The following is a 13,714-nucleotide window of genomic DNA, read 5'->3' as shown; positions in this document are numbered from 1 at the left end:
ATCCGAATGTAGTATTTTTACTCCAGTTCCATTTTGAACAATTTCAGGTTAAACTAGAGTGCTGTATACTACACAGGAAGAGTTGTTGGTCATGCTGTCTGAAGCATCATGCTTGTTATCATGATGATCAATTTTGCAATGAAATTGAGTTTTTGTCAATTACCATGATGGCACTTATTCAATATCTTCCAGCAACAAGATGAAGAGCGACGTCGCCAGTTGAGAGAGAGAGCTCGTCAGCTAATTGCAGAAGCTCGATCTGGCGTTAAGATGTCTGATCCTCCCAGCTACAATGAACTGACTACTGAAAAGTTGAGAGAAAGATCAAAGGCAGCTGGAGGTTAGTGAAATTTTAACTCAAATAACGCTCCATCACCAGATTCCTAATATGCAGGTGAAGGCCTTCCGCAAATCTTAACTCAGTCATTTTTCAGTCTGAACATCTGTTTGATTCTTGCTGCAAATGGTGCAATCCTTTTGTGACTCTGCCTCGGTATAGAATCTTCACTCACAAATACATTATTAATTATTACTAGGTAACTACTACTGACAGAAAAATATGAACATTTCATTGAAACTCAGACAGTGAGATTGAAATTAACCTGAGCCTCGAGGTGATGTTGCATGAGCATAGAAACATAGAAGAAAGGAGCAGGAGTAGGCCATTCGGCCATTCAGCCCTTCAAGCCTGCTCCACCATTCATTATGATCATGGCTGATCATTGAGCTCTATCCCTCTCTCCAAACCACCTCCCCCAGCCATATCCCTTCATTCCTTTAGTGACAACAGCTATATCTACCTCCTTCTTGAAAACACATCATGTTCTGGCCTGAGCCAAGTTATTTTTCTTTAGCCAGTATATACCAGTGAAGCACCTGAGCAGCTTCTATAACCGAGTTGTTGTAGATGTATTACCCATTCACGCACTGTTAACACTATCCTGGAATGTGGATCTCAGATAGTTGACAGCATCTAAATGTTAAGGCAACTGGATTTTTTATTGCTCATTTTTCTTAAAGTGGGTTTCTCTGACTGCACCAGATTTCTTTGGACCAGACTTTACTGTGCTCAGTGGTAACCTTACATTCTCGGAAGTAATGTTGACAACATCAGGATCATTGCAAATCAGCACCCACTGGTTCCCAGTCTCATGGCACCACTATAGTGTCACGACATGGCATTGGACTCTTCAAACTGTCCCAGTGAGTCGTAACCAAACTCTTGAATAGTCAGCGCCAGATTTTGTGAATAATCAATAACAGAGGCCAAGTTTATAGCTGAAACAAAGAATTAACAATTTGTTATTAATACAGTAGCTTTAGCTGACCAATGTTAAATGAGGTAATCTAATTAATGTCTATAATTTGAACCCAACCTTCTTGGATTCTAGCCCCCATCCTCACATTGACAGACAGATACACGTGTGCACGCATTTAAGGGATAAATCAAAAGAAAAATGAGAGAAATGTAACTTTCCAGTTCACTTAAGCAATTTCCACGATTTGTAATTTCACACACACATGGGATTGTCTTCTGCATGGTTTCTAAAGTGAGGAACAGTCATTGAATTCTTATAGCTAAGATTCTATTCTCTAAACTTTTAATAAGTTGATAATGGGAGGACAGCCAGGAAGCAGTCAAACTTCTGTCCTGTGGCTATGGTCACCACAATCCTTCTGACAAAAAAAAAGCTCAAACCAGTACAAACGTTGGTTTCTCTTTCTCTTGACACCACCTTCCCTGTGAGACAGGTCCGATGAACACTCAACATCTGCCATCTGTTTGAGCATAATACCTCTCCAGCGCTAAAACATCTATAGACAACGATAGAACAAGAATCAACCTGCAAATAAATCCCAAGTTTAGCCTCATAACAAATATCAGCTTGTTTGTCTCTTTTTATTTAAAACCAACTCCTGCTCACAGCTCAAAGATCACCTTCTGCTCTCAGCTCACAGTTCGCAGCTCCAAACTAAAAATAATAAAAATACTGAAGGTCTCAGCACTAAGTGCTGATTTCTGATACTCATAGTACCAGAATCAGCTAGCAACTGTCAGTCTGCACTTGTTTGAAATATCAGAAGCCCCCTTCCAGCAGTTCACATTAAGAATAGTGGCACAATTAGGAAGCAAATGTGGGAAAGAAAAACACGTAGGGCTTTGCCCTGAGACCCAGACTGCAGCATATAAGTATTTTAAGCGTGCACATAATCTTGCTGAAGCCCAGCTACTGATGATCTTTCTTTAGTAACAGAAAAGAGTGGACAGAGGTATAAGCTCTTTGCTAACTTTTTTTTAAAATACAGTTCGCCGCTTCTGCACTTAATCAAACTTGAAATCTGGAATTTGCATTGCTACAGATCTTCCTGCTGTTGCCAACCTACTGCAATTACAATACTATTCATGTCTGCCACACCTGTAATGTTGCATGGTCACCATTCCTGAGTGCACTTTGGGTCTTTGTAGATGTGATAAAATTAAATCTAAGGGTAATAAACTAACAATTTTCATTGTGCCACATCCTATACTATGCACTAATGTGGAAATGCCCTACTCACGTTAACTGGGATGTTCTATGTATAATAAATCCTTTTGCTGATTTTCTTGTTTCCACAGGTGATACTGTTGGGGTAGATATTAATGAGGAAGGTGCTGAAAGCTCTATGTTGGGAGGTGGAGAGGAACATACTAACACTGAAACTGACCTTGATTCTTTTGGTAATTCTAATTATGTTGTGCTGTTTGTCCTGCATAAAATGCAATTCTTGGTGTTTGCATGAGCTGTTCCTGCCTGTCTTCTGCTATCAATGCATGTGTAAATATAGACTAAAACTTTGAGCTGCAGCAAAATGTAAGGTATTATAGCAATACCTTAAAACAGCTTCTATACAACAAAATGTCCACAGTTTACATACATCAATGATGCCTGCATTTCTGGTTGCTATGACCCTAGAATTAATCAATTGCCAATGCCTTAACAAGTTCACTACATGTAGAAGAAGAAATCATGCGGTGGAATATACTCAGTTGTTGTTTTCTCTGGGAACATTATGCTATGTCAAAATATTAGCTTACAGATACAACTTAATATTTCATATTAACCTTTTTGGTACAGTGGAGGTTTGGTACAGTGCCATAATACTTGTAACTCTATTGTATGTTATCCAAGTGACCATTCCTCAAATGGCATTGCGTACAGGCCAATAATTTGATTACCTTGCTATTATAGTTAAGCCAATCCTTTCCACCAGATATTTAAATATATATTCATAATCAACAGTTACTGGGTGATGCATAGCTTGGTCTCTGCACCAAATCTCATGACAGAAAGGACAATTATTGCAGCCATTGCCATTAAAGTCACCAATGGAAAATTGGAATTTAGCCTGATACTCTTGGCTTAGTACCTCATTGCTCAAAACATTCACCTATTCATCTATCAGAGGGACCAAGATGTCATAAATTGAACTACAGTTTTCATCATACAGTTGGTCAGCCTTGTTATTTGTGTTATGGACCAGACCAAACCCCCTCAAAATATAGTAAGAAGATAGCCTAGACCCTAACTTTGTCTTATTCTAATGGTATGTGTAAGGCATTGTGTTCCAGATGCAATTCAATTGGTCAAACTACCAGCCTTGAAACAAAACCACTTTATTCATACACCATAATTAAAATACAGACAAAATAAAGAGAACAGAATTGGCTTAACTGTAACTCTATCGAAATGCTTAATAATATACATATAAACTACAACTAATTAACTGTTCTAATATTAGTAACATCCCATAAACACACCTTTGGCAAAGGCAAATCCAGTAAAATATATTGTCTGAAATGCAATTCCAGCAGAAGGAAGAGAACCCCAGCTTTTAGCTGTAGCTGAGAGAGGAACAAGAGCTTCCATATCCAGTTTCAAGATCCCAGCTATTGAAGGCTAAAACGAAAAAGAATTCCTGTTTCCATGGGAGCTTGACCCCGCCCATTCAGGCTGCTTCTACTGTTCCAACTTTTTTAAAAAATAACTCCCAAGGTCTCACAAGCTGTTTGCTTTATTGGCTTTGGAGCAGTCTGCTCAGTACATCTGTCTCAACCTTTCTTCATTACGAAAACCAGGAAAAAATACACCTCTTAAAGCCATAGTGTCATCATATTTGTTTACAGCAAACTCTCACATGCAAAGCATTTTCAGTTTATTTATTACATTGGAGTTTAGCCTGGACCATGAGACTACAAGAAATAGGAGCAGGAGTTGGCCATTTGGATCCTCGAGCCTGCTGTGCCTTTCAATAGGATCATGGCTGACCTGACATTCCTGAGGTCCACTTTCTGATGCTTTACCCATGACCCTTCATTCCCCTGCTGATCAAGAGTCTGTCTATCTCAGTCTTACCTATTCACAAGGACTGTGCCACAGAGAGCAGTGGGGGCAAGGAGTTCCAAAGACCGTCAACCCTCTGAGATAAGAAATTCCTCTTCATCTCAGACTTAGATTGACATCCCTTTAATTTGAGACTATGCCCTCTGGTCCTAAACTCTCCCATGAGGGGAAACATCCTCTCAGCATTGACCCTGTCGAGCTCTTTAAGAATCCTTCATGTTTCAGTGAGATCACTTCTCACTCTTTGAAACTCCAGTGAGTAGAGTCCCAAACCTGTTTAACCTTTGCTTGTAGGTCAATCCCTCCTTACTAGGATCATCCTAATGAAAGTATTATATTTTTTCTTAAATAAGGGACCAAAACTGCTTACAGAACTTCAGATGTCATCTCACGAACACCTTGTACAGCTGCTCTAAGACTTCCCTACTCTTATACTCGAACGCCATTGAAATAAGGGCCAACATTCCATTAGGCTTCCTGATTACCTGATGCACTATGTGCTAGCTTTTTGTGTTTCCTGTACAAGTACCCTAAGTCCTGTTTTGTTGTAGCTTTTCTCTATTTAAATAATACTCTGTTTTTTTGTTCTCCCTTCCAAAATGAATAACTTCTCAATTTCCCACTTGACACTCCATTTGCTAACCTTTTACCAAATTACTTAACCTGTCAATATCTGTCTGTAAACTGTTTGCATCTCTGTCACAACCTGTCTTTCCACCTGTTTTTGTGTCATCCGCAAATTTGGCTGCAGTATGTTCATTTCCTTGTTCCAAGTGATTAATATATTATAAACTGTTGCAATCCCAACACTGATCCCTGGGGACCCCCATGGGTCACAGGTCACCAACCTGAAAAAGAACCCTAATCCACGCGTACTGTTTCTACCCATGAACCAATGCTCTATCTCCAACCCTGTCGGCTTTTATCTTATGACTTACCCTTTTCGTGAGGTATGTTGTTGAATACCATCTGGAATTCTAAATACAACATATCTGGTTTTCCTCTATCCACTCTTCTTGAGACTTCCTTGAAAAACTCTAATAAAGTCAGACATGATTTTCCTTTTATGAAGATGTGCTGACTCTGCTTATGACTTTCCAAATGTTCTGCTATTGTTTCCTTACAGTTGATTCCAACATTTTCCCAATAACAGATGTTAGGGTAAATGTTCTATAGTTATCTGCTTTTTACCTGTTTCCATTTTTGAGTAGGGGTGTTCCAGTGACAATTTTCCAATGCTCTGGTACTTGTCCAGAATCCAATGATTTTTGGAAAATTATAGCCAATGCATCCACGATCACTGTAGCTACCTCTTTTAGGATCCTAGAATGTAAGCCATCAAGGCTAGGGGTCTTATCTGCCTTTAGCCTCATTAGTTTGTCTATGACTACTTTGGTGGCAGTGATGGTACTTAATTCCTCCCGTATTCTTTAGTATCAGTGAATGTTCAAAGTATCCTCCACAATAAAGGCTGATGCAAAATATCTGTTTATGTCCTCTGCCATTTCCTTGTTCCCCATAACTGTCTCCCCAGAATTATTTTTAAGGGGCTTATGTTCATTTTGATCTCTCTCTTCCTTGTATATTTAAAGAAGTTCTTATTGTTAGTATTTATATTCCTTGCTAGTTCCCTGTCTTTATTACATTTTTTTTGTTCTCCTTTGCTGGATTCTGAACTTATCCCAGTCTTTGGGGTTATCACTGACTTTGGCCTCATTGTATGCTTTTTCTTTTCACCTAATACTCTCCTTAACTTCCTTGGCTTGAATTTTTTTGGCTTTGGTATGTAAACGTCTTATTTGCTCACACTAGCAGCAGTTGAAACACTTCTTGTTTAGTGTTTTTGTTGACTATGCTGAGTTTGGATTCTGTACCCCTGGCTAAGTCTGTATAGGTGGAACCAACCTACTGATTGTTCTCGTTAACTAAGTTTGATGTGATCAGTTCTAGCCATGGTCTTTCTAACAATGATTCCCAGGTTTGTCTATTGAACGGCTGGTTGTGGTCTAATATTTTGGAGGAAAATAGAAAAACTGGCGGGTTGTAGGGAAGTCTAGACTGTAGGATGATGAAGCTGGAGCAGGTTTAGAGTTTGCAGCTAGCTGATTGAGGACCACTGATACGTGAACCCAGCTGGAGACACCGATCCTCTTCCTGACTGAACCCTGCTGCTCATTTCCCACCAAACCACTGGACTATCCTCCTCAGTGCGACCTGAGTTCCAGCACACACCATGTGGTGTAAACCTCAGGACCGGGCCATCACCTGACAAAACACAAACCCACATTCTGAGAGAATTTGCATAATATTCGGTTGCAACCAGAAGATGCAACTCGAGTTGGATTGAGTGAGATTAGTTTGATACAGTGTAGAGGACACATTTATGAAATAGTTTTCCATAGTATTTTCATATTATTTCAAACAAATATGTGTTCCGGCAGCCACCATGGCACTATTAGCAACAATCATTTGGACAATACCTTCTTTACAGCTAGGAAATAAAACAAATTCACAAGCAATAAATTCCCTTCTCTGGTGCTATTTATTATACAGTGAAATAGCAATTAGTCATATTTGGAGAACATGCAATTCCAGTTGTGTCGAAGTTGTCAGCCTTTCCTGCCAGCAGAATTGCAAATCCAAAGAAATGATGTCCGTGACAAGCTAAAATACCAGACTGGCAACTCCAGATTAGCCAGGTTTGTGCAAGCTTGTCTTGTCACTGTTGCCACCACCAAATCAGATCATAGTAATGCCATTCGAGAGCATGAAGTCCTAGAGCTTTTGGATTTCACCCAGCAGCACAAAAGCCCAGAAGCCATGTAGTCAATACAGAAAAACCTGCTGGACCTGTCCAAAGATGCACATGAAGCATGTAAAGTTAACTGAGTTTTTCCAGAGCTAACTGCTATGCAAGTTCAGACCATTGAATAAATTGAAAATAGTCATTTTTCACAAATTTACTGCATAACTGTGTTTTAATTTTTTTTGACGTATTGTGTGCTTATGGGTAAATCAAGTTACGTAGGGGCATCATTAGCTATCTTGAAGTTCTGCTTAACACAAGTTTGTGGACAGGCCCCTTGCAATATGACTCGTCACAACTTCACTGCAGTTGTATACTTTCTTTCCTTGTTCTCTGCATCTTTCTTCTGGTCATGCTTCATCTCACCAATCTCTTTTATATTTACTCCTCATTAACAAACTATCTGAGCCTTAATCCTTCTTCCTCATTTGTCCACTAGCCTTTCACTGCTTCCCCCATCACCCAATCATTGCAATTGATCTGTATCCAACTCCCCACCATCAAACTCCCAGAAACCCACAGTCCTTCCTCTTCCTTTCCCCTCTAACAATTATTTGATTTAAATTACTCAACTGAAACTCTCAAACCTTCACTTTCTGCTGTTCACGTACCAACACAACCCCATCCCAGTTACATTAAGGGTGGCTGCCTAATTTAAATGGAAATCAGGAGCTTTAAGTGAACTGTGTGTTACTTGGTAAATGCAGAAGCTCAGTGTTATCACTGTTCCTACCTGTCTGTACTATAGGTTTAAGATAATTGTTCTGCCTGAGAAAATTTTACTTTTAAAAGCCGGCAAAAAATTGCATAAATAGGATCTGATTGTGTTCTGGATGGTCGAATAGTGTAATATTCTGTTACGCCATATATTGCATATAATTGCATATAGGAATCTTACTGTTTTATTCATGCAGTACAGCTATGTCATTGCTATGCTTCTTTATTTTCTGCTTTAACCGAGTTTTTAAATGATGTGGATTTTTACCTATTTCAACTCCGTGTTGATATTTGTATCTTAGCATTTTCCCTTTTCGTTGCTTTAAATCCATTTTACCTATTTTGAGATGAATGTGAGAACTTCTAAAATTTTTGGTAATTTTGTTGTCACAGTATTGGGAATGAAATATAAAAAGTATATTTGGAATAAAGGTATTCTGAGATCTCACAATCATAAGTAAAATGCTAAATTCTCCTCAGAACTGCTGCCCAGTTATGGTTTGATTTGGGATGGTATAACGGAGTGAAATGTATTCTTAAAGGTTATCAGCTGAAATCCACCAGTAAAAATTGTGACTATAATCCTCCTGAAAAATCTCTTGTGCCCTTTACATCCTGCCCTGTCCTATTTTATTAGTTGTGAGGGGGCCTGAGCTACCCTTCTACTGCACTAGATCAGTAGTTGTAAGACTATTGCAGGGCTCTGTCAAAGAGCTGGCGTAGGTACAGTGGACTGAATGGCCTCTTTCTCTGATGCATTATTCTATTATGCAAGGTTAGCAACAGTTTTTCATTTATATCAGGTCCACTCTGCCAGAAGTACATCAGTGTTTTAGATTTCTTTTTCCAATCTGTTTTATGTTTTGCTTTATCTGGGTGTGGGTTATCAGTTTCTGAGGAAGGAGAGGTGTTCTGAGCCTGTTGATGTTTGTAACTTAATATTTTCTCTTTTTGTTGCTTTAAATCCATTGATTTTTGTCTCTGTTTCCAGCAAAAATGTTTAGATCACAACTTTTTTAAAAACATATCCTTTGGTAAGGAATTTAATATTCGAAACTTTTCTCTTCAGTGTGGAGCTGGAGGAACACAGCAGGTCAGGCAGCATCAGAGGAGCAGGAAAGTTGACGTTTCATCAAGTGGCCTGGTGAAGGGTGTAAACTCCCCGAATCGTCGACTTTCCTGCTGCTCTGATGCTGCCTGACCTGCTGTGTTCCTCCAGCTCCACTCTGTATTGACTCTGACTCCAGCATTTGCAGTTCTTGCTATCTCCTAAACTCTTCTCTTGTTTGTTAATTTAGGAACTCAAAACAACAAGTCTGTTGACATGAAGCTCAAGAAACTCATTGAGGCTCAACCACAGGTGGCAAATTCACTATCTACTGCTGCCCAAAAAGCCTCAGTGGACAGTGCAGAACAAGAAGAACTCAAGGTTAGTTAAGGCAATTATGTTTTCATGTGGCATGGAACTGGCTTTATTGAAACCTGAAAAGTGAACAAACCCCTTACAAATATATCAACCATGATCCTATTGAGTGGCAGAACAGGGTGAAGGGACCCAATGGTTTTCCTGCTCCTGATTCTTAGCTTCATATTGAATAACTCAGGAAAGCTGCACTGGTTATGCTGTTACAAATTAGGCCATTTCTCGATGTTCAGCAAAAATCTGCATTCAAAGCCTGGGTTTATCATCACACTGTATGAAGAAGTCATGGAGGGGACTGGGTAGCTAGGGTCGGTGCTGGTCTTTCAGTGCTGAAATTTGGACTCTAATCTAGTACAGATCAATGAGATGACCTTTGCCTGTTTACTGACTCTAATGTTTCCTTTATGAATGATGTTAGACAACAGTGTTAAGTTCAAAATCTCCCCTCCCCCCACCGCATCCCAAAACCAGTCCAGCTCGTCCCTGCCTCCCTAACCTGTTCTTCCTCCCACCTATCCCCTCCTCCCACCTCAAGCCGCACCTCCATCTCCTACCGACCAACCTCATCCCGCCCCCTTGACCTGTCCGTCCTCCCTGGACTGACCTATCCCCTTCCTAACTCCCTACCTACACTCACCTTTCCTGGCCCCATCCCCGCCTCTTCGACCTGTTTGTTTCTTCTCCACCTATCCTCTCCTCCATCCCTCTTCTATCCGCCTCCCACTCTCTCCCTATTTATTTCAAAACCCCCTTCCCCTCCCCCTTTTCTGATGAAGGGTCTAGGCCCGAAACGTCAGCCTCTCTGCTCCTATGATGCTGCTTGGCCTGCTGTGTTCATCCAGCCTTGCACAGTGTTAAGTTCCTAATGGGCCCATGATAGAAAACTACCCCAAATCCTTTGAATTTCCCCACCCTTCGGTAATTTACCCGAACCCACACTAATGTACTCCACACTAAGTGACATTCCGATGTAGGCTACAGAATACTTGTGTGACCTGGAAAACATCACCGATGTAGTTGCCATTATTCAAAGATTTCAGTCAAAGGAGGTTCCTTACCACAGGTTAGAGGAAGCAACATATCAACATGAGCACAGAATGCTGACACTGATACTACCATCTTTACTGGGCTGTTCATGTTCTCCACCCTCTGAGCACAAATGCTGTTTTTAAAAATGACACTTAAAGAGGACAGGGTATGAGATTAGACATAAGCAATAGTAAGGGATAGTTTCCCTTGTTTCTCTGTCTTTGTTTCTCCCAGTTTCTCCGTCTCCGCCATATCTGTTCTGACAATGTCACCTTGTGCAGGGGGGGCCTTAAAAATGTGCACAAACGAGGATTCCCCACAGTTATGGTTGACAGGGTCTTAGCCCTGCTTGACCCATCTCTTGCACTTCTACCCTCATCTCTTCCCTTCCCTCCCACAACTATGATAGGGTTGTTCTGGTCCTCACTTATCATCCCACCAGCCTCTGCATCCAAAAGATTGTAAGCTACTATTTCCGTTACCTTCAAAAGGATGTCCACAACCAGGCACATATCCCCTCCCCTCCCTTGTCAGAATTCCACAAGGACCATTTCCTCCACAGCACTCTGGTACACTCCTCCTCCATTCCCATCATCTCCTCACACTCCCATGACACCTTCCATGTGATCACAGAGGGTGTTGTTCCCCTCCTCTCTCACCACCATCTAAGGCCCCAGACATACCTTCCAGGTGAAGCAGTGATTTACCTGCACTTCATGCAATTTAGTCTACTGTATTTGCTGTTCATAGTGTGGTCTCCTCTACATTTGGGAAGATGAAACACAGACTGGGCGACCGCTTTGCAGAGCACTTAGGTTCTATCTGTAAGAATGACCCTGAGCTTCCAGTTTCCTGCCACTTCAACACACCACTGTGTTCCCATGCCAACATTTCTGTCCCAGGCTAACTGCAGTGATCCAGTGAGCCTTGGCGCAAGCTCAATGAACAGCATGTCATTTTCTGCTTGGGGACCCTGTAGCCTCTAGAACCCAACATCGAGTTCAATAACTTTACAGGCTGATTCTCTCCATCCATGATTTTTACCCACTCCAATACCAGATCCTGTTATGACGTGGGTTGCTTTTAGCACAGTCACCCATTCTCACGTGATCGGTGGCCCATTATCACATTACACGAATAAAAACCAAAAGAACTGCGGATGCTATAAATCAGAAACAAAAACCAAGATTGCTGGAAAATCTCAATAGGTCTGGCAGTGTCTGTGGGGAGAAATTAGAGTTAACGTTTCATGTCAAGTGCCCCATCCTCAGAACTCCTCAGAAGGTTCGAAGGAAGGGTCACGCGATCCGAAATGTAAACTCTGATTTCTCTTCACAGATGCTGCCAGACCTGCTGAGCTTTTCCAGCAATTTCTGTTTTTGTCTGTCCTGGTCTGCTATCCATGCTGTCCTTGTTAACCGACCCCTTTCATGTCTGTATCTTTCTGGACTCCATCTCCACTTCTCCATTCAAACATTGCACCACAATCGTCTCTCACCCCAAAAGATTTTCCTAGCTACTCTCAGTTCTGATGAAGAGTCACTGGACTCAAAACTAGTTAACTAAACAGTTAATCCTGCTTTCTTCCCACAGTTGCTGCCAGACTTGCTGGCCTGTAGGAGGGAGGGCTTCAGATAATGTGGATCATTCGGATACCTTCTGGGGAAGATGGGACCTATACAAGAAGGATAGGTTGCACCTGAACTGGAGGGGCACTAATATCCTGGGGTGGGAGGTTTGCTAAAGCTCTTCGGGAGGGTTTAAACTAGTTTAGCAGTGGGCTGGGAATCGGAGATACAGATCAGAGAATGGGGTAGCTGGTGTACAGAAGAGATACAGCATGCAGAGAGTCTATGAGGAAGGATAGACAGTTGATAAGGCAAAATTGCAGTCAGTGTGATGGGTTGAAGTGTGTCTATTTTAACGCAAGAAGTATCAGGAATAAGGGTGATGAACTTAGAGCATGGATCAGTACTTAGAGCTATGATGTTGTGGCCATTACGGAGACTTGGATAACACAGGGGCAGGAATGGTTGTTGGATGTTCCGGGGTTTAGATGTTTCAAAAGAAATAGGGAGGGAGGTAAAAGAGGTGGGGGAGTGGCATTGCTAGTCAAGGATGGTATCACAGCTACAGAAAAGGAGGTTGTCGAGGAGGGTTTGTCTACTGAGTCAGTATGGGTGGACATCAGAAACAGGAAAGGAGCAGTCACTTTATTGGGAGTTTTCTATAGACCCCCCAATTGCAACAGACACTGAGGAACAGATTGGGAGGCAGATGTTGTGAAAGGTGCAGAAATAATAGGGTTGTTGTCATGGGTGACTTCAACTTCCCGAATATCAACTGGGACGTCCTAAGTGCAGATTTTGTGTCCAGGAAGAATTTCTGACTCAGTATGTAGATAGGCCGACTAGAGGGAAGGCTATATTGGATTTGGTGCTTGGCAACGAACCAGGCCAGGTGCCAGATCTCTCGGTGGGAAGAGCATTTCAGTGATAGTGATCACAACTCCCTGACCTTTATTATAGTCATGGAGAGGGATAGGAGCAGATGGTATGGAAAAGTATTTAATTGGGGGAGGGGGAATTACAATGCTATTAGGCAGGAACTATAGAGCATAAATTGGGAGCAGATATTCTCAGGGAAATGAACGACAGAAATGTGGAGGTTGTATAGGGAGCAGTTGCTATGAGTACTGGATAGACTTGTCCCACTAGAGAAGGAAAGGATGGTAAGGTGAAGGAACCTTGGATGACAAGACATGTGGAACATCTAGTCAGTTGGAAGAAGGAAGCGTACTTAAGGTTGAGGAAGCAAGGATCGGACAGGGCTCTAGAGGGTTACAAGGTAGCCAGGAAGGAACTGAAGAATGGACTTAGAAGGGGGCATGAAAAAGCTTTGGTGGGTAGGATTAAGGAAAGCCCCAAGGTGTTCTATTCTTATGTGAGGAACAAGAGGATGGCCAGAGTGAGGGTAGGGCCGACCAGGGATAGTGGAGGGAACTTGTGCCTGGAGTCAGAGGAGATAGGGGAGGTCCTTAATGAATACTTTAAAACTTCAGTATTCACCAGTAAGAGGGACCTTGTAGTTTGTAAGGACAACGTGAAACAGGCTGATATGCTTGAACAGGTTGATGTTAGGAAGGAACATGTGCTAGAAATCTTGAAAAACATGAGGATAGATAAGTCCCCTGGGCCAGACGGGATATACCCAAGGTTACTACGGGAAGTGAGGGAAAAGATTGCTACCCCTTTGGCGATGATCTTTGCGTCCTCGTTGTCCACTGGAGTAGTACCAGATGATTGGAGGGTGGCAAATGTTATTCCCTTGTTCAAGAAAGGGAATAGGGATAATCCT

At 41.6% G+C, this 13,714-nt stretch overlaps 1 protein-coding gene across 1 annotated transcript in view; it reads left to right on the top strand.

Moving 5' to 3' along the window:
* The window catches only part of ehbp1 (EH domain binding protein 1), a 191,815-nt gene that overhangs the window by 108,803 nt on the left and 69,298 nt on the right, over positions 1 to 13,714 (top strand). Inside the window, exons 8-9 of the mRNA XM_048600883.1 lie at positions 193 to 340; positions 9,204 to 9,334. Of these exons, the coding sequence (XP_048456840.1) occupies positions 193 to 340; positions 9,204 to 9,334 (279 nt within the window). The remainder of the gene's footprint in view (positions 1 to 192; positions 341 to 9,203; positions 9,335 to 13,714) is intronic.

Source organism: Rhincodon typus, chromosome 9 (genome assembly GCF_021869965.1).
Source record: "Rhincodon typus isolate 14 chromosome 9, sRhiTyp1.1, whole genome shotgun sequence".
Taxonomy (NCBI): Eukaryota; Metazoa; Chordata; class Chondrichthyes; order Orectolobiformes; family Rhincodontidae; genus Rhincodon; species Rhincodon typus.
This window is presented reverse-complemented; position numbering and strand designations above follow the sequence as displayed.